We start from the raw sequence: 27,726 nt of genomic DNA on the forward strand, positions 1-27,726 counted from the left end.
ACATTATTGACCAAAACAGAGATGGAATTGCTTTTTTGAAGTTACATACTTTCATGTCAGACGCTAAGGAAGAAAAATATGTTTTTAACAGAAATAGCACGTTCACTGACTCACTTATTTCTAGCTGGCGCTGGATCCGGCCTTTGCTTCGCTCCCGAAATAGGGTCTGTGCTTCGTTATACGCGGTCATAGCTTCCACAAACTGTCGAGACAGCACTGAATGCTTTTAACATAAAAAAGATAGATCAATACACACTGGTCATTGCTTCTATCAAAAGTGATACATAAAAACTTTACATTATAGAGATTCAAACTAATATGCCACTTACTCCTTCAAATGGAAAATAAGATTAACAGCAACTTACTGTATAACACAATCTATGCTAAGAACTTTACATGCATTATCTTATTTGATTTTCACAGTAACCTTACTATACTATTACTATCCCTCATTCTATAGAAGTGAAACCGTCATTTCAAGAAGTCAATCAGTCCATAGCTACAGGCTGACTGGGTCAGGCTGGCACCCAGGCAGACTGCCCCCAGAGCCTGAGCACATAATCCCCATTTGTCAGGTAGAGTTAAGTGGACTAAATTCCACTTTGCTGCACCATAAACCTATAGACGGTGAGGATTTTACCATGAACACTAAAATGACTGGGGTAATTCTTTGCTCTTCAGAACAGAATTCTGCTGTTGGACTGAATACACTTTTTTTCTTCATAATCTAGAGAGGGAGTCTATAAATACGATGCCTTTTTTATGCAGAAATGCTGAAAGAACTAATGTGATGGTAAAGATGAAATTATTCTGAATTTGGAAGAAGTATGAAGACCTATTCTTCAGCACTGCTTCAATCCAGACACGGTCAACAATCCAACCTGGGTTCTGCGTATCCGAAGGTCCACTGATGTCCGGTTCCCGCTCTCATCCTGATCAAAACTCTGTTCAATAGCTAGAAACAAACAGGAAAGAGTTTTTTTTTTTTTTTTTTTGCGGTACGCGGGCCTCCCACCGCCGCGGGCCCTCCCACTGGGGAGCACAGACTCCAGACGCGCAGGCCCAGCGGCCATGGCCCACGGGCCCAGCCACTCTGCGGCATGAACCCATGTCCCCTGCATCGGCAGGTGGACTCTCAACCACTGCGCCACCAGGGAAGCCCAAGAGTTATCTTTTAAACTAAAAAATGAAAGGTTTTCAAGCCTAACCTCAAATGTATTTTCTTATCTTTTCAACTCCTAGTAAATTTATGAGTTTTGGTAATTGTCAGTTGCTGATGATATCAGAAAATAAAACCAGATGTTACAGCTTCACATTTCAAAGCAGGCAACATGAATCTGATCAAGTTTGGAGAATTTAACTGTCAATCCACAGGAAATACAGAGCACAGTGTAACCTGTTAAGTGACATTAAAGGGGTGAAATCAGCAAAACTCTGCAACATGGCAACATATCAACCAATCACAGGATATGGTCCAAATAAGGAACCCAATTCAAACAAACTATTAAAAAAAAATTTTAAAATAAAAAAATAAAAAGATCATTGGGGAAGTGTGAATTCTGACTGGATATTTTATAATAAATAATAGTAATTAATGTGACTTAGATATAATAGTAGTATTATAGGGCTTCCCTGGTGGCACAGTGGTTGAGAGTCTGCCTGCCGATGCAGGGGACGCAGGTTCGTGCCCTGGTCCGGGAGGATCCCACGTGCCGCGGAGCTGCTGGGCCCATGAGCCATGGCCACTGAGCCTGTGCTCCGCAACGGGAGAGGCCACAACAGTGAGAGGCCCATGTACCGCAAAAAAAAAAAAGAAGAAGAAGAAAAAATAGTAGTATTATAGTTGTACTTGGGGGAGAAAAATCCTTCTCTTAGAAATACACACAGAAAACTATATGCTGATGAAGACCCAGATGTCTGGGATTGGTTGTGAAACCGGCTGGGTGAGGGCCGCTGGGACCTGCAGAGCTCAAGGGCGTGGACACGGGGCTTGTGGTGGTGACCCCCTCCCCCGACATACGTCTGAAATTCTCCTTAATAAAGGTTCATTTTGATCTTCAGAAATATTCTTGATTTGAATGTCATTTTGTAAAAATTAAATACAGTCTTTCTACCACACAGAGAAAACCCACGTCTGTTTCGGTCCCACAGGGAAGCTGTGGACCTCCACCCAGCACCGTCAGCCGAGATGAATCTACGAAAGGTTCAAAGGAGCTCACCGAGTACGAGGGCATTCAAGAAGAACCCAGCAACTCATGTCAAAGGCTAGTCGCCTTCTCAAATATCTGCAGTTTAGCCCCAAATGTCATAAAATATAACAGATTAACAATTTATAAGCGAGTGCTAACTCCTGTTGGGCACGAATTAGTGCTTCACTCTGAAATTTAAGGGTTAACAGCCCTTAGGTTTAGCTCCTCGTTTAAGAATTCTAGAATAATGAGGAACTTAAACAAGACTTACTATTCCAAGTACATACAACTTATTTTAAAGCGGTCACAATCTTAACTTTTGAAAATGTAAAAGAATAAAAAGTTATAAAGAAGAAAATAATAATTACCCACATCCCCACCGTCAATGATTACATGTAATCACAACTTTACACTCACATTTTAACTTGGTCCGAATTTTATTAGCAGTGTTCTTGATTTCTTTGTTCAGATCTTCAAGTTCTTCTTTTATTTCTACAAAATTAAAAAAAAAAAAGACATGAGTTATAATATCCAACATCAGTGTTCAACAAACTTAAACAGAACAATATTCTTGGTAAATAGTCATTTGTTTGTTTCTTGAGAAAAACTACTGATCACCCCAGTGGTTCTCAAAGTGTGGGTCCTGGACCAGCAGCTTCCGTTATCAGGTGGGTGTTTAGTAGAAATGAAAATTCTTGGACTCCACCCCTGACCTACTCACAGGAACTTCACTAGATGGGCCAGGACTGTGACTTAACAAGCCCTCCAGGCAGCTCTGGTGCACACCTAAGTTTCAGGATACCTAGTTTATACCAATTAATTGATGACACAGTTCCTTGAACCCAGTGCTGACATCTAGACCTGAAAAAGGAAAGCAGAAATGTAACCATATTCTGGGAGGAAAAAAGCCTCCACGTGTTTGACTTCTTTCCTGCTGTCCTCTCTCTCATCAAAGCGGGCTCCTGGCAGGAGCGTGGGTTCCTGCACCGGGGAAGGCTGAACTCACACCCACAGAGGCCCCGCCTCTGCGTGCGGGGAAGGAGGGTCGGGGAAGGGGTCCAAGGGGAAGTGCGCGTGGAGCAGGTCTGTGCGGGGTCCACCCAGTGAGGACACGACGCACCAGTCGGGGGACAGCCGGGGACGCTGACCAGCCGCAGACACATGACTGAGGACTGAGAGTGCGGGGGACATTCCAAGGGCTCACCTCTCTGGATAAGAAAGCCCCAGGGTTGGGGGTCACTCAGGACGGAACTACTGGACCTTCCTGCTAACACAGGTGCGCAGGGGCTCAAGCATTAATCACAGAAATACAAGAGGCGTTACGACGCTTAACCCTTCAAGCTACAGAAGCTGGCCATGAGGTTACATTTGATAACGGCAGGATTTCAAATCTCTGAAAACAAGGGCAATATTGGGAACTAGGTCATTCCTATGAGTCCTCCTGCTGAGAACAAGCAGAAGAGCCGGACGTCATCAACCTATAAAGGCGGCAAAGAAGACTCAAAAGAAGGAAACCCAGAGAAATGAGCCCAGCAAGGGAGCTGCTTGAGCCAGAGGCAGCCGAGGCCTTGAGAAGCCAAGGAAAAGCTGAGCTGAAGCTAAACACCACATGCTGGAGAAAGGGGAGCCGCAGGCCCAGATCGCCGGTGCACACGGCCAACCAGCAGAAACGTTTAAGAATCATCTCGTAAAAAAGAAAATACTATCGAGAGCAACAGCCAGCTCTACCCACCACCAGTCGCTCCCACCAGGAAGCTTGCCCAAGCCTCTTACATAGCCTCATCCACCACAGGGCAGACAGCAGAAGCAAGAAGAACTACAATCCTGCAGCCTGTGGAACAAAACCCACATTCACAGAAAGACAGACAAGATGGAAAGGCAGAGGGCTATGTAACAGATGAAGGAACAAGATAAAATCCCAGAAAAACAACTAAATGAAGTGGAGATAGGCAACCTTCCAGAGAAAGGATTCAGAATAATGAAGATGATCCAGGACCTTGGAAAATGAATGGAGGCAAAGAGCAAGAAGATGCAAGAAATGTTTAACAAAGACCTAGAAGAATTAGAGAGCAAACAAACAGAGATGAACAATACAATAACTGAAATGAAAACTACACTAGAAGGAATCAATAGCAGAATAACGGAGGCAGAAGAAGGGGTAAGTGACCAGGAAGACAGAATGGTGGAATTCACTGCCGTGGAACACAATAAAGAAAAAAGAATGAAAAGAAAAGAAGACAGCCTAAGAGACCTCTGGGACAACATTAGACGCAACAACATTCACATTATAGGGGTCCCAGAAGGAGAAGAGAGAGAGGACCCCAGAAAATATGTGAAGAGATTATAGTCAAAAACTTCCCTAACATGGTAAAGGAAATAGCCACACAATTCCAGGAAGCGCACAGAGTCCCAGGCAGGAAAAACCCAACGAGAAAGACGCCGAGACATATAGTAATCAAACTGACAAAAATCAAAGACGAATAAAAATTCTTGAAAGCAACAAGGGAAAAACGACAAATAACATACAAGGGAACGCCCATAAAGTTAACAGCTGATTTCTCAGAAGAAACTCTACAAGCCAGAAGGGAGTGGCACAGTATATCTAAAGTGATGAAAGGGAAGAACGTACAACCAAGATTACTCAACCCGGCAAGGATCTCATTCAGACTCGATGAAGAAATCAAAACCTTTACAGACAAGACAAAAGCTAAGAGAATTCAGCACCATCAAACCAGCTCTACAACAAATGCTAAAGTAACTTCTCTAAGTGGGAAAAACAAGAGAAGAAAAGGACCTGCAAAAACAAACCCATAACAATTAAGAAAATGGTAACAGGAACATACATATCGATAATTACCTTAAACGTGAATGGATTAAATGCTCCAACCAAAAGACACAGGCTCGCTGAATGGATACAAAAATAAGACCCATATATATGCTGTCTACAAGAGACCCACTTCAGACCTAGGGACACATTCAGACTGAAAATGACGGGGTGGAAAAAGGTATTCCATGCAAATGGAAATCGAAAGAAAGCTGGAGTAGCAATGCTCATATCAGATAAAGTGGACTTTAAAATAAAGAATGTTACAAGAGACAAGGAAGGATACTACATAATGATCAAGGGATCAATCCAAGGAGAAGATATAACAATTATAAATGTATATGCACTCAACATAGGAGCACCTCAAGACATAAGGCAGCTGCTAACAGCTATAAAAGAGGAAATCGACAGTAACACAATAATAGTGGGGGACTTTAACACCTCACTTACACCAATGGACAGATCATCCAAACAGAAAATTAATAAGGAAACACAAGCTTTAGATGACACAACAGACCAGACAGATTTAATTAATGTTTATGGGACATTCCATCCAAAAACAGCAGATTACACTTTCTTCTCAAGTGCGCACGGAACACTCTTCAGGATAGATCACATCTTGGGTCACAAATCAAGCCTCAGTAAAGTTAAGAAAATTGAAATCATATCAAGCATCTTTTCTGACCACAATGCTATGAGATTAGAAATCAATTACAGGGAAAAAAATGTAAGAAACACAAACACATGGAGACTAAAAAATACGTTACGGAATAACCAAGGGATCACTGAAGAAATCAAGGAGGAAATCAAAAAATACCTTGAGACAAATGACAACAAAAACATGATGATCCAAAACCTATGGGATGCAGCAAAAGCAGTTCTAAGAGGGAAGTTTAGAGCAATAGAAGCCTACCTCAGGAAGCAAGAAAAATCTCAGATAAACAGTCTAACCTTACACCTAAAGGAACTAGAGAAAGAAGAACAAAAAAAAAGCCCAAAATTAGCAGAAGGAAAGAAATCATAAAGGTCAGAGCAGAAATAAATGAAATAGAAACCAAGAAAATAACAGCAAAGGTCAATAAAACTAAAAGCTGGCTCTTTGAGAAGATAAACAAAATTGATAAACCATTAGCTAGGTTCATCAAGAAAAAGAGGGAAAGGACTCAAATCAATAAAATTAGAAATGAACAAGGAGAAGTTACAACAGACACCACAGGAATACAAAGCAACCTAAGAGACTACTACAAGCAACTCTATGCCAATAAAATGGACAACCTGGATGAGGTGGACAAATTCTTAGAAAGGTATAACCTTCCAAGACTGAACCAGGAAGAAATAGAAAATATGAACAGACCAATCACAAGTAATGAAATTGAAACTGTGATTAAAAATCTTCCAACAAACAAAAGTTCAGGACCAGAGAGCTTCACAGGTGAATTCTATCAAACATTTAGAAAAGAGCTTACACCCATCCTTCTCAAACTCTTCTAAAGAACTGCAGAGGAAGGAACACTCCCAAACTCATTCTATGAGGCCACCATCACCCTGATACCAAAACCAGATAAAGACACTACAAAAAAGGAAAATTACAGACCAATATCACTGATGAATATAGATGCAAAAACCCTCAACAAAATACTAGCAAACAGAATCCAACAACACCTTAATAGGATCATACACCATGATCAAGTGGGTTTTAACCCAGGGATGCAAGGATTCTTCAATATATGCAAATCAATCAATGTGATATGCCATATTAACAAACTGAAGAATAAAAACCATATGATCATCTGAATAGATGCAGAAAAAGCTTTTGACAAAATTCAACACCCATTTATGATAAAACCTCTCTAGAAAGTAGGCAGAGAGGGAACCTACCTCAACATAATAATGGCCATATACAACAAACCCACAGCCAACATCGTCCTCAATGGTGAAAAACTGAAAGCATTTCCTCTAAAATCAGGAACGGGACAAGGATGTCCACTCTCGCCACTATTATTCAACATAGTTTTGGAAGTCCTAGCCATGGCACTCAGAGAAGAAAAAGAAATAAAAGAATACAAATTGGCAAAGAAGAAGTAAAACTGTCACTGTTTGCAGATGACATGATACTGTACATAGAGAAACCTAAAGATGCCACCAGAAAACTACTAGAGCTAATCAATGAATCTGGTAAAGTTGCAGGATACAAAATTAATGCACAGAAATCTCCGCATTCCTATACGCTAATGATGAAACATCTGGAAGAGAAATTAAGGAAACACTCCCATTTACCACTGCAACAAAAAGAATAAAATACCTAGGAATAAACCTACCTAGGGAGACAAAAGACCTGTATGCAGAAAATTATAAGACAAGCCATTGATGAAAGAAATTAAAGATGATACAAACAGATGGAGAGATATACCATGTTCTTGGATTGGAAGAATCAAGACTGTGAAAATGACTATACTACCCAAAGCAATCTACAGATTCAATGCAATCCCTATCAAATTACCAGTGGCATTTTTTACAGAACTAGAACAAAAAATCTTAAAATTTGTATGGAGACACAAAAGACCCCGAAAAGCCAAAGCAGTCTTGAAGGAAAAAAACAGAGCTGGAGAAGTCAGACTCCCTGACTTCAGACTACACTACAAAGCTATAGTAATCAAGACAATATGTTACTGGCACAAAAACAGAAATACAGATCAATGGAACAGGATAGAAAGCCCAGAGATAAACCCACGCACCTATGGTCAACTAATCTATGACAAAGGAGGCAAGAATATATAATGGCAAAAAGACAGTCTCTTCAATAAGTGGTGCTGGGAACACTGGACAGCTACGTGTAAAAGAATGAAGTTAGAACACTCCCAACACCATACACAAAAATAAACTCAAAATGGATTAGAGATCTAAATGTAAGACTGGACACTATAAAACTCTTAGAGGAAAACACAGGAAGAACACTCTTTGACATAAATCACAGCAAGATCTTTTTTGATCCACCTCCCAGAGTAATGGAAATAAAAACAAAAATAAACAAATGGGACCTAATGAAACGTAAAAGCTTTTGCAAAGCAAAGGAAACTACAAAGAAGACAAAAAGACAACCCTCAGAATGGGAGAAAATATCTGCAAACGAATCAATGGACAAAGGATTAATCTCCAAAATATATAAACAGCTCATGCAGCTCAATATTAAAAAAACAAACATCGCAATCAAAAAATGAGCAGAAGACCTAAACAGACATTTCTCCAAAGAAGATATACAGATTGCCAAGAAGCACATGAAAGGATGCTGAACATCACTAATCATTAGACAAATGCAAATCAAAACTACAATGAGGTGCCACCTCACACCAGTCAGATGGGAATCGTCAGAAAATCTACACAACAAATCCTGGAGAGGGTGTGGAGAAAAGGGAATCCTCCCGCACTGTTGGTGGGAATGTAAACTGATAACAGCCACTATGGAGAACAGTATGGAGGTTCCTTAAAAAACTAAAAACAGAATAACCATATGATCCAGCAATCCTACTGGGCATATACCCAGCGAAAACCATAAAAAACCTTAAAAAACTAAAAACAGAATAACCATATGACCCAGCAATCCTACTGGGCATGTACCCAGAGAAAACCATAATTCAAAAAGACACATGCACCCCAATCTTCACTGCAGCACTATTTACAATACCCAGGTCATGGAAGAAACCTAAATGCCCATCAACAGACGAATGGATAAAGAAGATGTGGTACATATATACAGTGGAATATCAGCCATAAAAACGAACGAAATTGGGTCATTTGTAGAGATGTGGATGGATCTAGGGATTGTCATACAGAGTGAAGTAAGTCAAAAAGAGAAAGACAAATATTGTATATTAACGCATACATGTGGAACATAGAAAAATGGTACAGATGAACCGGTTTGCAGGGCAGAAATAGAGACAAAGATGCAGAGAACAAACATATGGACACCAAGGGGGGAAGGCGGGTGGTGGTGGGATGAATTGGGTGACTGGGATTGACATGTATACACTGATGTGTATAAAATGGATGACTAATAAGAACCTGCTGTATAAAAACATAAATAAAATAAAATTCAAAAATTCAAAAAAAAGAAAATATTATCCTAAGACTCATACTATGGCCACAAGACTTCATATACCAAGCCCAGTTCTCAATCAAAAATAACCAGGAGGGTTTCGCTGGTGGCGCAGTGGTTGAGATTCCGCCTGCCAATGAGGGGACACGGGTTCGTGCCCCGGTCTGGGAAGATCCCACATGCCACAGAGAGGCTGGGCCCGTGAGCCATGGCCTCTGAGCCTGTGCGTCCGGAGCCTGTGCTCCGCAGCGGGAGAGGCCACAACAGTGAGAGGCCCGTGCACAGCCAAAAAAAAAAAAAAAAACATCCCACATGGAGCAACGGAGATCCCACGTGCCGCAACAAAGACCCGGTGCAGGCAAATAAATAAATAAATAAACAAATAAGTAAATAAAACTAAAGGCATTTGTGTCTAGGCTTTATCTGCCTAGGTGTCTGGATCAGACCCTGGAAAGAGGGTAAAACAGCTATAAAGGCTACCAACGTGATGATTTTTGACTGAGAATATGGACTGTGGATTAGACAGCGTTTTTATCAACATCAAATGTTCTGAATTAGATAATTACAAGAGAACCTCCTCCTTAGGAGATGAACACTGGCGTACTCAGGGGCGGATGGTCACAAGGCCTGCAACTCACTCTAAAATGAGTCAGCAAAAATAACGTGTGCATGTATGCGTGTGTATATATACATGTGCAATGTGTGTGTACACGCACACATATGCATACACATACACACACATACACAAAGAGAAAGAAATCAAACGTGGCGAAATGTTAACAACTGGTGAATCTCAGTGAAGGGAACGTGAGTTTTCACTGTACCGTAATTGCAACTTTCCCATAAAGTAGAAAAGTTTCACACTAAAAATGTGAAAAGAACATTTAATGGGACGAGTTCCTTGATGTAGCACGATGTTCCCAGGAATGCTGGCCCGAGAGGTGAGCTGACAAGCACTCAAGGACACACAGGTAGGCGAGGGTGCCCGGGGCGGAGTGGTCTGTAACCGTGAAACCCGGACGCTGGGTGGGCCCGCGGCTCCGCCTGGTGCTGCCTGCGGTTCAGGACAGCAGCTGGACGGCAGAGCCGGCTGAGTCCCAGGGCGCTCGAGACTCTGCACTAACTGCTCACCCTCTCCATCCCCCAACATCCTCGGCTCTCGGACACACCCGAGGGGAGCACAGGCCTCACGAGGCCAGCACAAGGAGTGAACGGGCCTCCACCCGTCCAGTGTTCAGCCTGGTCCCTGCTGCTCTGCACAGCAGCAAGTCTAAGTTAAGAATCATATATGACACTACAACGATGCGAGGTCCCGGCAATACCCGTCACACACTGGGAGCAAGCTTTCTGTAAACAATAAAAGGCACACTGCCATCCGGCCCCAGGCCATTCTGCTCCCACAGAAACGGCCGACGATGACCACCAGGCAGCCATTAAATAAAGGGTCCTGGAACGCTCTGCTCATCAGCAAAAGAGGTACACTGTAAGGCAACAGGCACTGGGTGCTCCAAACTCTACACTTGTTTAAAGATTTTTTTTTTCTTTTGAGGTGGACCATTTTTAAAGTCTTTACTGAATTTGTTACAATTTTGCTTCTTCTTATGTGTTTTGGTTTTTCGGCTGCGAGGCATGTGGGATCCTAGCTCCCTGACCAGGGATCGAACCCGTACCCACGACACTGGAAGGCGAAGTTCTAACCATTTTACGTCAGGAAAGTCCAGTACACTTCTTTAAAAGTGTATGTTTTATACATATTTTTTGCTAGAAAAATATTTACCGAAACGTTAACGGTGTTTATCACCACGGGACAGGTTACGAGCATTGTTTTTTTTTCTTCCTTTCTGCTTTCTTCCAAAATGCCCACGATAAAGCACGTAATTAACTCTGATAACGTAAAACAGGTTAACTTTAAAAGATGAAGAGGGTGAGGGCGGGGCGGGGGAGCCAGTCAGCAGGGCTGGACGCTAAGGAGGGAGGACAAGGGCCAGGGCTGAGGCTGCCGGCAGGACCTGCGGCGCAGCCGGGGTGAGGGGAGGCCCGCGAGACCCCTCTCGGGAAGCAACAGCCGCCGCGGGGCGAGGCAGGGCTGCGGGCAGGCATGCTTGGACGGGCAGACGGGCGGCCTTCCGGTCCAGGAGCCCGGACGGAAGTACAGCGAGAGGTGGCTCAAGGCCACATACCACAGTTGCCCTTAAAAAGGAGACACACACCTCTCACGCGGAAGCAGGAGGAAGGATGGGATGGAAACAAGGTGATGGGGGGAAACACACTGACGACAGTAGCAGTTGGCACTTACACGGAACGGTGCGCCATCTGTCCGCGGTAAACAGTGAATTCACGGTGGAACTGGGGTTTGAACCCACCGCTCACCTGAGAAGAGGCTTTCTACACTAAGTGGTGACCACACAGTTCTCAAGCGAGTCTGAAACGTGTACTCCAGCAGAAAAGCACAAAATGCACAAAGGAGGAGGATTTAGAGACGGGAGGCAACCGGATGTAATCGTCGTAGCTCAGAGACGAGAGGCCAGCCCAGGAGCGTGACAACGCAGACGGAGAAGAAGGGCAGATAAAATGTTAGCAAGAGGTTGTGTGACTGTTTAGGACGCCCATACCTAAAACATGGGATGAAAAGAAGGGCTCTGACTCCTGATTCAAAGGAACTACAAGCCGTGTTACTGATGAGTAACATCCCCTCCATCCTCTGATGGTGATGCCAGCCGCAACACTGTCACCAGCAAGACCCAGAAAGCTGAATAACACACATGTCAGGCTCCCACCAGGGGGGTCCATGTTTCGGAGGGCCTGAAACTTACACATTTTCAGTGGCCCTCTTAAAAAAAGAAAGTACAGAAATGTTAAGTCAATAAAGAAAAGTGAGAGTAAAGGGGCCCTCTGCTAGCTTCTCAGGCAAATCTTTCTCTGGGATCTTGCCACTGAGGTTAATGAAACAACCTGGCCGGCCAGCCAGCCCTGCCTCTGCAGCAGAAGCCAACAGGCCAGGGCCCGGCCATGGGGTGGCGCCACCCGGTGGCCACTGTGCTCTGGAACCCCTTCTGCGGGCCCACCCAGGAGCCCAGGCAGGGAGGGCACCGGCACCGAAGAGCTGGAGCTCCACCTTGCCCCTCCCCACCCGCCAGGACGAAGGGCTGGGGGGACAGCAGCCCACTGCCCACTGCCCCACCCTGGGCACTTCCTAGGGCCCAGCATCGTGGGGCAGGAGTAACCGCGTTGCTCTTTACAGAGAGCAACTCAGGGAGCAGCGAGACATCACTTCTTACGCTCCGGTTCACACCCTGCTGTGAAACAGAGACAGGAAGCAACAGTCTTATTCAGAGCCCAAAGGGACTACTACGAAGCGTTAAGAGCCCCAACTTCACTCCAACATTGTTGAAGCTGCTGTAACTTGGCAGCAAAAGTTTTTTGGAGGTAAACTTCTCGAAAGAAAAAAATACAGTCATATGTATTCAAATTCAGCTTCCCCAAGAATTGAGCAAGATGTTAACAGGTGTTACACAAAAAGTTCTGTGAGCAAATACATTTGTGAAACACTCCACTAAGCAAAGGTTTCTTCATTGCAGGACTTCTCAGAGCCTTTATTACTCTGCAACCTTCCAAGTGGGGATATGGTGTGAAAAGGACTCCGAATGCATTTGGCCACAGAAGTCTTGTTTCACATACTAGCTACTGAGATTCATGCTCCAGGAACACACTTTGGAAAATATCCTTCTAAATCCTAAGACAAGGCATCTACAGACGCCCAGAGCGTTATTTTACGAGACATGCAAAATCTTCAAAATGAGTTTTTTCAATTTAATACCAAGTTATTTTTTCAATGTAAGGCCACACCAAATAACCTAACAAAGTTGCTTTCAACTTTCCTCCAAGACTGAGAATAAGCGTGTTCCCATCACCACTTCTATTCAATGCTGTACGGAAAGTCAGTGAAATAAGTCAACTGAAAATAAAAAGCATAAGAACTGAGGGACAACTGTGATTATTCACAGGTGTCATGACTGGGTGTAGAAAAAAACCTAACAGAATCCACAAACAAATTATTAAAATTAATTAAGTAATTAGGCAAGATAACGGGATACAAGGTCCACATACAAAACCCACTGTATTTCCATATATGGAAACAAGTAGAAAACAAAATTTACAGCAGATACTGTTCACGTTAAAACCGAAAGCATCACCTACCATGAAAGGTGTGTGAGACCGCTACAGAGAACCTTACAGAACATCACTGAGAGCAATTACAGAAGATGTAAGTAAGGGGACAGAGCAGTTCCACGGATTAGAAGACTCAGTATTGTGAGGATATCAATTATCCCCCCAAATGATGTATGGATTCCAATTTGCAGTCTCTAGCTTATCCAGATCCATCTTACCTTTCAAGTTTTCAAATTTTGTCACTGTAGATCAAGGAAACACTTCCTTATAACTAACAATGCCCTGATGTCCAGTTAATGTTAAATCACTTGCTCACATGCTGCCCTCAACAGACACCACGAACAGCACACTCCATACAGAAGCCTTTGCTGAAGACTTGAGATCACTTTAGTCTGTTCTTCATCTTTAAACCTGCTCTAACAAGTACTGTTTTCCAAATCAACCTCTTACTAACTTTCATCTAAGCACAAAATTCTATCACTCCTGTTTAACTGTGGACATAATACAGATCTAAGGCCCAGTCACTGACGTGACCCCAAAGTTCTGCAAGGCCACATCCATGTATGCTCGTGGATATCACACATCAGTGGTCCTCAGCCCGGCTGAACACCAGATCCCGCAGAAGCTGTAGAAAACCACACCGATGCCTTGGTTCATCCAGACCAGAGGCAGGAGAATCCCGAGGGGTGGCCCACCAGCCTCCGGCACTTTTTACAAGCTCCCAGCTCAATCTCACGTGTCTCCAGGCTAAGGCCTGTGCTGTGGACAGCAAGAGGGACAGGCACACAGATAGACAGACACACTTCTTTTTAAAACCAACAACTTACTTCCTTCTGGGTTTGGTGCAGAAAGAATGATGCTGTGGTTTTTCTTTACTTCTTCAACATACTGAGCTATTTTAGCTATACTGTTTCTGATCTCCTCAACCTAGGAGAGAGGGAGAGAAAGTCATCACCACTGCGGCAAATGCACATCTGCAACCACTTTCCATTACCTAAAAAGAGAAGGATAAAAGAGGAAGAAAATAAGTGAATAATTACCACATAAAGAAACAACAACCTTTTCCCATTCATTTAATTTAAAAAATAAAGGGAAATGCGCCATATTAAAATAGCTACCTTTATGGCTAAGGCAATATCAGCCACCGGGAAGACCTTGCTGGTTGTAAGAAGTTTTACAATCAAGACCCAGTATTACCACAGATGATGGCAGCCAGAGGCATCTACTACCAACGCCAGGTCTCCGTGCAGTCAAGAAGGGAGCTCACCCTGCAGCAGAGGCCGACCATCATATTCTCATGCGGGGAGGTACTGACAGCTGATAAGACCAAGCCTTCCTAGTCATTATTTTTTGCCTCTGATAGTCTAAAGTATTCACTACTTGTCTCAAAATGTAACGTATTCATTAGCAAGATCTGCCCAGATGGATTCATAACAAGTGTGGCAGGCTGAATACTGTCCCCCAAAATGTCCAGGTCCTGGCCCCTGGGACCTTGGATGGTTACCTTATATGGCAAAGGGAACTGCAGATGTGACTGAAACAAAGGGTCTTGAGATGGGGAGATACAATCCCGGATCCCCCGTGGGCCCTCAGTATGACCCCAAGGGTACTTGTAAGAGGGAAGTGGATGGAGATGGGACGAGAGAAGGCGGCCACGCGACACCAGTGAAGCACAATGGTCTGCTGCCGGCCTGGCAGGCGGAGGGGCACCGGGCGTGCAGCTCGAGAGGTGGGGAAGGCAGGGCAGCGGGCTCTGCCCGGAGCTCCTGGGGCGTGCGGTCCTGCTGGCAACGTGGCTTCATCCCGGTGGGACCAGCCTGGACTTCCGGCTTCCAGAGATGAAGACCGCAAATCTGTGCTGTCTGCAGCCACTCAGCGTGCGGCCCTAGGAGACTAAGCGCAACTTCTCTATCTGAACGATGAGGAAAACCCTAAAGCCCATCAGCAGGGGACTCGTTAGGTTACATTACGGAACTCTAGCAAAAGATACGAAAACACCTCCAGGATATACTACCAAGTTAAAAACACGCTGAAAAAAAAAATACCCGCAAGGTGCAGGACGACACGTATACATGTTAGCAACGATGCAAGGAATAGGTCAAAATAAGCAGAGATTAACCTGCAGATGTTAACATTTACATGAAGAAACACTGGGATGTCTAAATAAGAAACTAAGAAAAGGGTCACCTTCCGAGGGGAGAGGTGAGGAAACCAGCAGATGAAGACAGGAGTGCGGGCGAGGCTTCTCGTGCGAGTGCATCCTCTCCCACCATCCTGATTTCTGAGCAACGGGGACGCACATCCCAGTGGGGAGGTGAGATGCCAGCATGAGGAGCCCTACGGACTAGAGCAGCTCTTGTGTGTTTGGTCTCAGCGCCTCTTTAATCCTGAAAGTTACGGAAGACCCCAAAGAGCTTTGGCTCACGTAGGCTGTAGCTCGCTTCGGATAATTCCCACAGTGGAGAAACAGCTCCGACATGCGTTAATTCACTGAAGACAGTTAATTACAAGCCCACAACATGCCATGGTGGATGTCCAGGTTCTCATCCTCAGAATGTCACCTACGGGGCAAAAGGCACCTCGCAGGTGTGATGAGCTAAGAGTCGAGATGGGAGATTACCCTGGATTATCTGGGTTGTTCCCGTGTAACCACAAGAGTCCTTATAAAACAGAAGCCGACAGGACCAAACTTAGAAAAAAGCAACGTGACAGGAGAAGCAGAGGCTGCGGTGAGGTGCCCGACGCTGGGGAAAAGGGCCCCGAGCCAAGGACTCAGGTGCCCCCAGAAGCTGGAGAAGGCAGGATGCAGCCTCTCCCCGCCGGCCCTGCAGGAGGGCGCGGCCCTGCCGGCACCTTGACGAGAGCCCCAGTGGCTCGTTTCAGCTTCGGACCTCTGCAGCTGTCAGGCTCTAAGTGCATGTTGGGTTTAGCCACTACGGTTGTGGTAATTTGTTACACCAGCAGTAGGAAATTAATACAGATGTTAATACCAATAACCTATTTTTATGGAAAAAGCAGAATTCCCTCCCCCCCAAATCAGTGAAAGTACGAGCACTGATCTACATTTTTCTGCAAATCTAATTTCTAGCTTAATGGAAGGCATCTTGATTCTGATACCTGCTTCTGTGTTTAGTCTGTGGCCGTATCACACACTTGATGTAGCCTCTGGGAAACTCCCCCATTGTCCATTCATGACAGAGTGAGCGGAAAGAGGTAAACATCTTGGTATTTTTATGAAAATCGTTACCAGCCACACGAACTCATTGGAAAGGCCTTAGGGGCCCCAGGGACACCGGCACCAAGCCCCACAGCACGTTTTGAAGACCAAAGTTTTAGAGGAGAGTCGAACACAGCATTCTACTTGCACAGAGCAGTGAACGGCTATTTCATTAGGCCTGGGTGTTATTTCCATTTATTTACAGTCAATTTGTACAGAACCTCATACACTTCACATACTTATAATTTAATTAATCATGTAAAAACAGTACACAGAATTAAAACGGCATCTTTTAAAATTTTTGCTACTTTATCACGCAGGCTCCAACACAAATGGCGCCTTTGGGGTTTTAGTGCACAGATCTACACTTCCACGAGGCGTCACTAAAGCAGCATTTCTGAAATAAATTCAGTCGCACGCATCTGTCACAAAGTAGGAGAGACACAGTTTTACCTCTTGGAGGTTCTGCAGTACGCATGCCACTAGTATCTGTGCAGCAGAAGTCCCAGCGTGGTCCAAAAAGAAAACCGCTGGATCACCGACTCGGGACCAGGAGGGAAGCGCCACCGTCGCTGTGGCGCCAGGTCCACCAGGTCCATTTGCGCCTGCGAAGCACAGCACGCAGGGGTCCCCCCCCACGCCCCGCCCCGCCCACTACAAACCACCTTCGCGGAGAGGAGATTCCTGGCCGCTCATTACAGCACTATGCTAGTCTTCAGCAAACACTGGCCACGTGCAAAATTCCTACCTTTTGCAATGTTCTATGTGATATGTAAGATCTGAATGACATTTTCTAAGAAAGAGTTTGCATTAACAAACATCATTTGCTTCTCTAAGAAGTCATTTCACAGAAATTAACTGTAAAATAAATCAACCATTTAACAAATGAAACTGGAACTTACGTTACAATCGATGGCCCTCAAACCTCCCTAACACGAGTCACCCGTTTCTGTCTGCAGCTCTGAGACGCCCACAGCCGGAATGGGTTGGCGCTAAGTTACTGCAGCTTAATGACTGAGTGATTTACATAATTCTTCTATAAAGTACAACGACAACATTTAATGCTGAGAGACTCTTAAAATAAGAAATACGTTTTTCCGGGGAACTGGTATGGAAGAATTAAGCATCTAGGTAACGGGGGTAAAATCAGAGAATTAGTGATTTTACAAAGTGGTCAGGCAAGCTCAAGACAGTAAAGAATCTCATTTCCAAAGTGAAAGCCGGAAATCCACCAGCTTAACTCCTTTGTACCTTAAAGTAAGTTCCTGTAGCTAACGATTTAATTTCATGTTTTTTCCATTAGATAAGATTAAGAACTAACATAAATGCTTGAAACCCAATGAATAGGTTCTTACACTAGGTATTCAATAAATTCTGACTGGATCTGGAAAACTGATAACTTCTAAAGTTATCTTAGATAACTTCTAAGATATTTTTTATTAACATATTACATATTTTCAAATCCACGTATTGATAGACCGGTTTAGACTGTCAACAGATTTGAGTTAACTGAAACTTGTAGACAAGATTCAACATAATCAAAACAAGTTCTGCAAATGAAGCTTTCATCATTAAAAAATTACACTGAACCCGTTTCTTTTCTTCATATGTAACAAAGTCAAAATATTTGTTCTCTGACTCAATTTCAAAAATTTTAAATTATGCAAAATTTGATCAGCTATGACTTAGGGTTAACAATTTAAACATGACGCGAGCCTAGAAACAGCCCTGGGGGGCTAAGAGGGAGAGGGAAAGGCCTCGCACGGAAGCCTGAAGGAACAGACAGGTGTGAGGTCAGATCCAAGGGCGCGGGCCCACACGCAGACAGCCCAGAGAAAGGCCGTGCTGCCTGGCAGCAATGGCAGAGCAGAGCTGCCACAATCGCATCTTTGCTCACGGATAAGACCTCTCAGGACAGAAGTCCTTATGACCTAGAGACAGGTACTCTGAAACGTGGAAAACTTCTCAGGGAGGAATTTAAAATTCAATCAAAGATTTTAGGAAATACACAACGTGAGCTCTTTGATATGTGGGACTCACTGCCATTCTGCAGGAGGAAAGCAAGGGAAGCCTCGCTGTACGTACCGTGCACACCTGACCACCAGCTGAGGGGCAGCACCGCCCCCAGGCCTTCCCCTCCCCGGGACCAAACCGCCCCGAGTCTGGAGAACACTGCTGGCCATGGGTGCAGCAGCATCTCCCCAGGGCCTTCCCGTGCTCTGAGGACGTGCCTTCCCCCAGCACGGCCCTGGAGCAGCAGCCCCGCCGGGCCAGTACCCCAGCCTGCGGGCATCAGTCTCCGCATGTGCCCTCCACACCCACGATCACCATTCTCAACCCCCCCCCACCAAGTCCATCACCAAGAAGAATGTTTTCCTAGCACTAAAAAGTCTAGAGAACGTTTGCAATTCAAACACCAACTTTTAAAAATATTAGTTAGGGTATTATTTCAAATATGACAAGTGCACAGTTACATTAGTATAACTATGTTTAAAGAAAACAAGTCCGTCTGGGTTTCATTAAACGGCTCTTACCTGATGGAAGAAATCATCCATAAAATGGTCCTTTTCAATAACAACAGTTGTGTCTCCATCATCATGTTTCCTACACTAAAATGGAAAAATATAAAATGTAAAATTCTGGTTTTAAAAATTTTCACATAGACACAGTGAACTGAAAGACAAGAGCAGTTCGGTACCTACAGGATCCCAACTCACTAGGAGCACCAAAGTGTAACGACTCCGATGTGTGCCAGAGCCGCACCAGGCCACAGTCAAGGCAGGCAGACCGGCTGCACGCCCTGAGAAGCAGCCACGTCCTGGGGAAACGATGGCGAGATCTCTCAGAACTGAGAGATGCAGAATCACCCATGCTGAGTACGTCCACTTAACACAGGCCAGGTTTATCCTCAACAAGTGAAACTGCTTACACTGCACACTCTCTATAAAGATTGAAAATACTGATACCACCAGTTCACTTTTCAAGGCTATGTAATAATTTTCAAGGAACGATCACATATGTTAGCTGGTGCTTACCAATTTTCCCTGCGTGAGTAACTCCCAGTCACAGCCACACTCATAATCAAGGAACACTTTACTAAGGAAAGACTCAGTAGCGAAGACCTGAGTAAGTAACACGGAGGAAGAAAGCAACTGACCGCTGGGAAGACCCAGGATAACCCGTACTTTACAAGTCATCCATAAAAGCGTCCTTTTCAGCAACAACAGTTGTGTCTCCAACATTATGTTTCCTACACTAAAATGGAAAAATATAAAACGTAAAATTCTGGTTTTAAAATTTTTCACGTAGACACAAACAGGTACCATCAGTTTAAAATAACACTGAAGAATAAAGAATGAGGAGATGTTATTCTAGACCGATGGGTCTCCAACTTGAGGGGCATCAGCTCCGCCTAGAGGGCTGGGTCTCTGACTCAGCAGGGCTGGGGTGAGGCAGTCCATGCACTCGTGACTGTCCTAGAACGTCGGGAACATCGTCACATTCTAAGTTCCAAGTGATGCTGCCGGGCTGGGTTCCCCACCCCTTGAGGGAGGCAGAAGAACCTAACTGTGGAAAGTCTCTCCTGGGAAGAAAGCGACCTCCGTCTACAGCCACGGGGGACAGGAGACAACGTCAGAACCCGGGACCTGGTACCGGAATCACAGTGTTTGTCAAGGACGTGTTACACAGCATCCACCAGCAAGAGCTGGGGACTCAGGAGGAAAAAGGAAATACACCTGCCAGAATACAGAGGAGGGAACTCTTAGGAACTGTCTCCCCAAGGACATGCAGGGTGAGTCAGCTCAGCTCAAACCCTGCGAGAGCCGAGGCGGCCAGATTTCGGGGATTCTCTCAACCCTCGTGAAATCAGAGTCTTTAACCACGGAAAGTCAGAAGTGTGGCTCTACTGATCTACAACCCAGAAATAATGTGGAAACAAAATTCCACTAAATTTATCTAGGAAAACAGCTACAAAATTTAATAAATGTGTCAAGAAAGCACAATGCAGCCTCCCTCTGCACCCATCCAGGGCCCTCACTAAGGCAAATCGATTTGGCCTAAAAATCAACAATAATCTCTCACCACCCCAGGGAAGGCTTCGGCACCTGCCTTACCCCAGGGCCTCCTCGATGAGACAATCCAGGACGGCAAGGGAGAAGAGGCGTGCTCCTCTATGGGAGGCGCGAGCTCCCTCACACAACGGGCTTTTACGAGAGGACCGTGAACGATATCACCAGGCGACACCTCGCGCTGGGGCAGCCGTGGGGCAGTCTCGGGGCAGTCTCGGAGGGAAAAGCAGAGACCCACCTACGCAGGACTCCGGCAGAAGCTCCCTCAGCTGCGGGCCGGAGGCCCCCCGGCACCTCTCAGAGCTGAGGGACCCTGCTCTCACAGGCGCCAGCTGCGGGGAAAGATGCCTGCAGTCAGGCAACACTGCCACTGCAAACGTCTCATGTGAGCTCTGCTAACAGGGCGAGCACTATGGGTTCAACTGTGCCCCCTAAACACAGATGTTGCAAACCCCCAGGACCTCAGCCTGGGACCCGTATTTGGAAAAAGGGTCAGTGAAGATGCAGTCAGTCAAGATGAGGTCGTGCTGGAGCAGCGTGGGCCCTTAACCCAACGTGACTCGCGTCCTCATGAGAAGAGACAGAGATGCACAGGGGGAGGCGGCCCGTGATGACCGCGATGCACCTACAAGCCGAGGACCCCTGAGGACCGCCGCCCGCACGGGAAGGTGAGAGAGGCAAGGCAGGGCTCTGGCGCAGGTTCGGGGAACGTGCGGCCCCGCGACACCCTGGCTTCTGGCCTCCAGAGCCGGGAGGGCACATCTCCCTGGGTCAGGCCCCAGTCTGCGGGCCCGCGGCATGAGAGCCCAAGGACGCGCACGCACCAGTACGGGCTGAAGCACGCTCACGCCATCCTTTCTCCAATCAAGCGTGCTAACCGAGACACTCCTCTCAACTCTGCAGCCTGTGAACAGCGCTGTCCGGAGGAAAAAACCCTGTACCTACCGGGAGTCGCAGATGTGGGTTCTAACCGGGCGACGAGGCGGGGACAACACCCATCCCGTCCCCGCCCCCAGAGGCGGGGCTGTGGGTTTCGGAAGGGCGTTATTTTCCCAGGGCATGCATACCCCAATAAAGGCTCTTAAAATCACTTCTGGTCCATGCTCTTAATTCCGAGCTAAAAAGCACTTAAAGACAGATCGGCAATCGGCTAACAAGCGACAGAAAGTTATGTGCAGACCCGCCCACCAACTCCGCAGTGCTTTTCTCCAGGCTCCCAAGGCACCTGAAGTGAAAGACGGCTGCTACTGGGTACCGCGCGCGCCAGGGCACGGGTCGCGCGCTGTCTCACCGGTCCTCCAGCGCCGCCCGAGGCCTGCGAGCATCCCCACTTCACGCACACAGCACCCCATGGACGGCTGAGCACCCAGCCTCTTTGGGCACCAGGTGGGTTCGACCTCACAGATCCCACACTGCGCTCACTCCCCAACGGCAAGAGCTGCTCTCGCCTGGCTCAGTCACCGGACGACAAAACTTACCTCCCACACCCGCTCGCGCGCCACTTCACAACCCGCCCTCTGCCAGGAGGGACCGCCCTGCCCCTCTGACTCCAGCCCACGCCCTTGCTCTGAACCCCGCCCCCGCCCTCCTCCCGGAAGAAAGGGCTGCAGGAGGGTCCTCCAGGCGAAGCGGGCCTCCCAGCTCTCCTCCGAGCTCCGGGCCGGGCGGCCTCGCGCGGGCCTTCGACACCACGCGCTCCCCGAGTGGCCCCGCACGTCACTGCCTCCCCGCGCCCCACCCAGTCGCTTCTCAGCTGGGGCGCTCATAGGGCTCAAGGGACTTAGCTGTAAGTAGCCAACTCCCTGCAGATTCAACGGGGGAGGGGAGAGAGTGAACGTGAACGTGGCCTAGCAGGGCTGGGATTCCCCGGGGCCAGGGGCGCACTTCTCACCCCGCTGACAGCCACTCGCGGTTCTCAGAGGCCTCGGCGTTCGGCCTGTTTCACTTTCTGCCGTGGAAAATGACAAACACGCACAAAAGTGGAAGGAATGACATACTGGGCCCTCGATGGGTCCATCGCAGGGGTTCAACGACGATCAATCCACACCTGTCTTGCTTCACGTGCACGCCCCCAGCCCCACCCCTGACCCCCGCGGCACTAGACCACCTCGAGGCGAAGCCCACACGAAGATGCCTCTTGTGTGTGTGACACGGTCGCGAACCTAAGCCCGCTACTTCACCTGCTCCGGGAGAGACACTCACTCATTTCCAGGCTCAGGAGAGACGGTTTCCAACATGACACTCTCCCTACGGGCAGTCGGTCATTTTACTATCACATCACACACAGACCACACTCCGTGCAGGAGGCGGTGAACAAACAGTTACCAAAGAAACTCAATTCTTCCTCGCCGCTGAAGCCCACGTCTCATGCGTGACCGTTATTCAGTCATTCGCTTCCTGGTAAATAATTCGTTTCTGTACCTTCAGACCAAGAGGGAGCCAATGACTTGGAATCTGTTTCCTCTAATGTCTTCTTTTTTCCTTCTCATTTTTAACCCTTTACTTATATTTCTTAGTTCTATCTGGAATTCTCAGAATTACCTGACATTAGGAAATAGACCTAGTAATACTGTCTTAGCTTTTCCATTAATGAAAAAAGAAACAAAGAAGTGACTACCAAAACAATGCTCTTTAGGGACTCCCCTGGCGGTCCAGTGGTTCAGGGCTTCTGTGCTCCCACTTCAGGGGGCCAGGGTTCGATTCCTGGTCAAGGAACTAAAATCCCACATGCCGCACGACGTGGCCAAAAAAAAAAAAAAAGAAGAAGAAAACAACGCTGTTTAAGCTGCTGCACAATCGCCCCGTCTTCAGTGAAGCCCACGTTCAACCTTTCTAGCGGAGACGGTGTGATCCCCGTACAGTAGCTGCTGTTTACGACAGTGTACTTATCGTATATAACAAAACGATTTGTGGCAAAGCATTTACTATGAGCAGTGGGAATACTCTCCAACTTGATTTCTAAAGTGTCAAAGTGCAAGATGAACATCCAAATATCAACTTTCCATTTCTGTTAAATTTTAAAAATTCTCCTTAAAAGCAGCAGTATATTAAAATACAATTCTCTCTGTAAAAACTGTTCTGAGGAAGAGACATCAAGTAGCTTCCATTTAGAGACTATTTAACAGAGATGAATCATTTGTCACTGGAATGCCGTTTAGATAATTCAGAAGCTGAATTATCACAAATTAGTAGAATCCAAAGTTGGATAAAACACTGGATTTTTCTCCAGGTTGTTCTCCAAATACACATACACTAGGGCCTTCCATGCAAATGATAATTGTGAGGAAATAATTATCTTGAAATATGTACAATGGTTGTAGTAGCTTTGCTGCTACAATACGTTAATTTCAAAATTACATTACTTCAGTAATAGACAAATACTTGTAATTAAAAATAGGTAAAAGCTGACTGTTGGCCAGGTGGTAATTGTGCCGTCGAATGTCAGTAGCATTTCTTTCCCATATATTTATGTAATCAGTTGTAGTTTCATGCCCTAGGTAGAATATTACACTGTTTCATGTTTTATATTTTTACTTCATATTTGTCTTTATTATTAATATTATATAAATACTGCAGGTACTTACACTTTACATAAATAACACTGTATTGCACAAATGCTTCTGTTTTTCTCCTCTCGAAGGTATGTTTAAAGATTTCTCCTCATCTCTCATGTTTTGCTCACCACTGACAATCAAACTCACCACCTTCCTGTCCTTCACACCAACCTGTGCCCACAGCAGAGCCCTGGGGCTGGCCGTGCCTTCTGCCCAGTGCCCACCTCCCAGACCTGTGCCCGGCTGGCTCCTTCTCATTCAGATCTCAGCTCAGAGACCTCCCCCGATCAGAGACCCCTGATGGCCCAGCCCAAAACAGCCACGCCCACACCCACTCCCCCTGTTTCATTTCCTCCCCAGCAGTTACTGGGAAAGGCATTTTATTGCTCATTGACTTAGCTGTTTCTTGTCCCCTCTCCCATGACACGTTTCAGGGGAGCAAGGACTTCAAGGGTCTTGTCATAACTCACGCCTGAAACAGTGCCTGGCACGTAGCAGCCACTCAGTAGAGATCAGCTGAAGGAATGAATGAAGAGCAGAGAGATGAGACAGAGATGGGGGTGGAGCGGAGAGAAAGCACACACAGAAGGACAGAGAAACCAGGAAACAAAGACACAGACACACACAGTGAGAAGCAGCACGGCAGACGAAAGTCAAGGACAGAGGCGGGCTTGGTTGCTCGCTGGCCCTGGTTCCATCTCCTCGTGAGGTCTCACGGCACAGCCCGCCCTGAGTCTGAGGCCCCATTCTACCCTTTAATCAATCTCCCTTTTCTGTTTTAGCTAAGGGGTTTCTGTCTCTTGCAACCCAAAGAACCTTGAAGACAACAGAGTCCACTGTCATCTGCATCTCCCTAACCCTGTGCATTTTCAAAAGCAAACACACGACTCAATACACACCTAGCAGGTGCTTTGTGCAGAATCCTGAGGCTTCAGAGCAAACCTGACAGCACACATCTGCCCTGGAAACGGTGCAGAGTCTGGGGGAGGGCGCAGGAAGAAAACAGGACCTCGTGTGTGTTCAGATGCACAGACAGGAAGATCTCTGGGGACCCAAGGGGGAAGGAGGGTGGGAAGACTTCCTGGTGGTGATGTCTGAACTGAGGCCAAAAGAAGGGGTGGGGGGGGGCTTCCCTGGTGGCGCAGTGGTTGGGGGTCCGCCTGCTGATGCAGGGGACACGGGTTCGTGCCCCGGTCCAGGAGGATCCCGCATGCCGCAGAGCAGCTGGGCCCATGAGCCATGGCTGCTGAGCCTGCGCGTCCGGAGCCTGTGCTCCGCAACGGGACAGGCCACAACAGTGAGAGGCCCGTGTACCGCAAAGGAAACAAAACAAAACAAAACAAAACAAAACAAAAGAAGGGGTGGGGCCGGCAGAGAAAGGGGGAGAGAGACACACACATGGAGCAGCGTGTGCAAGGGCCGGAGCGGAAGGGCACATGGGAACAACAGAGACTGGAACAAGGTGATCTGCAGGAGTGAGGGTGCTGGTTATCGCTTAGGTTCTCTATTCCTTACATTCAGAATGAATAGACTTGAAGTTAAAAACCAGAAGTAATTAACCTGTGGAAAGGTACAGGCTTTGCTCTTTTATTTTGTATACAAACGGATATTTATTATACTTCCTGGAGAAACTATATAGATTCCAACTGTGGGAACTGTCTGTATGATGATACAGGATTTAGTAAATTATGAAATTCTAAACCATAAACATTCAAAATTATAGATATATTCATATATTAAATTATACATGTATTATGAAATTCTCAGTATTTTAAGTTTCAGTGAAGTACTTAGAAAAAAATGTTTTTATTTTATAAATTGAAACCTGAAACTTTACTACATAACAATCTGCACTCTGTGTGCAATCTGAGCTGCCAAAAAAGAACCTTAAAAATATCTGGGCAGTTTTTCCTGCCGCTTAAAAAGTTATACTTGTGGGACTTCCCTGGTGGCGCAGTGGTTAAGAATCCGCCTGCCAGTGCAGGGGACAAGGGTTCGATCCCTGGTCTGGGAAGATCACACATGCTGCAGAGCAACTAAGCCCATGTGCCACAACTACTGAGCCTGCGTTCTAGAGCCCGCGAGCCACAACTACTGAAGCCCGCATGCCTAGAGCCCGTGTTCCACAACAAAAGAAGCCACCGCAATGAGAAGCCCCCACTCGCCGCAACTAGAGAAAAGCCCGCGCGCAGCAACGAAAACCCAGTGCAGCCAAAAATAAATACATACATACATACATACATAAATTATACTTGCAATTCATCACCATGAACTCAGGTATTAAAAATAGTAATTTTCTACCTAGAAACAAATGACAATGGAGACACGATGACCCAAAACCTATGGGATGCAGCAAAAGCAGTTCTAAGAGGGAAGTTTATAGCAATACAATCCTACCTTAAGAAACAGGAAACATCTCAAATAAGCAACCTAACTTTGCACCTAAAGCAATTAGAGAAAGAACCAAAAAAACCCAAATTTAGCAGAAGGAAAGAAATCATAAAGATCAGATCAGAAATAAATGAAAAAGAAATGAAAGAAACGATAGCAAAGATCAATAAAACTAAAAGCTGGTTCTTTGAGAAGATAAACAAAATTGATAAACCATTTGCCAGACTCATCAAGAAAAAAAGAGAGAAGACTCAAATCAATAGAATTAGAAATGAAAAAGAAGAAGTAACAACTGACACTGCAGAAATAGAAAAGATCATGAGAGATTACTACAAGGAACTCTATGCCAATAAAATGGACAACCTGGAAGAAATGGACAAATTCTTAGCAACGCACAACCTGGCAAGACTGAATCAGGAAGAAATAGAAAATAGGAACAGACCAATCATAAGCACTGAAATTGAAACTGTGATAAAAAATCTTCCAACAAACAAAAGCTCAGGACCAGATGGCTTCACAGGCGAATTCTATCAAATATTTAGAGAAGAGCTAACACCTACCCTTCTCAAACTCTTCCAAAATATAGCAGAGGGAGGAACACTCCCAAACTCATTATACAAGGCCACCATCACCCTGATATCAAAAGCAGACAAGGATGTCACAGAGAAAGAAAACTACTGGCCAATATCAATGATGAACATAGATGCAAAAATCCTCAACAAAATACTAGCAAACAGAATCCAACAGCACATTAAGAGGATCATACACCATGATCAGGTGGGGTTTATCCCAGGAATGCAACGATTCTTCAATATATGCAAATCAATCAATGTGATACACCATATTAACAAACTGAAGGAGAAAAACCACATGGTCATCGCAATAGATGCAGAGAAAGCTTTCGACAAAATTCAACACCCATTTATGATAAAAACCCTGCAGAAAGTAGGCAGAGAGGGAACTTTCCTCAACATAATAAAGGCCATATATGACAAACCCACAGCCAACATCGTCCTCAATGGTGAAAAACTGAAATCATTTCCACTAAGATCAGGAACAAGACAAGGTTGCCCACTCTCACCACTCTTATTCAACATAGTTTTGGAAGTTCTAGCCACAGCAATCAGAGAAGAAAAAGATATAAAAGGAATCCAAATCGGAAAAGAAGTAAAGCTGTCACTGTTTGCAGATGACATGATACTATACACAGAGAATCCT

General features: G+C 45.6%; 1 protein-coding gene across 6 annotated transcripts in view; it reads right to left on the reverse strand.

Moving 5' to 3' along the window:
- Positions 1 to 27,726, reverse strand: part of STX2 (syntaxin 2) — a 45,338-nt gene that overhangs the window by 11,843 nt on the left and 5,769 nt on the right. For all 6 annotated transcript variants that reach the window (XR_011377951.1, XM_030859951.3, XM_070046980.1 and 3 more), the window contains exons 2-6: positions 19,028 to 19,102; positions 14,104 to 14,203; positions 2,607 to 2,681; positions 882 to 955; positions 115 to 223 (exon numbers count right to left, since the gene is read on the reverse strand). Coding sequence is in view for 5 of the 6 variants with exons in the window: in XM_030859951.3 (XP_030715811.1) it covers positions 115 to 223; positions 882 to 955; positions 2,607 to 2,681; positions 14,104 to 14,203; positions 19,028 to 19,102 (433 nt within the window). In the remaining variant the exon portion in view is untranslated. The remainder of the gene's footprint in view (positions 1 to 114; positions 224 to 881; positions 956 to 2,606; positions 2,682 to 14,103; positions 14,204 to 19,027; positions 19,103 to 27,726) is intronic.

Source organism: Globicephala melas, chromosome 13 (genome assembly GCF_963455315.2).
Source record: "Globicephala melas chromosome 13, mGloMel1.2, whole genome shotgun sequence".
NCBI lineage: Eukaryota > Metazoa > Chordata > Mammalia > Artiodactyla > Delphinidae > Globicephala > Globicephala melas.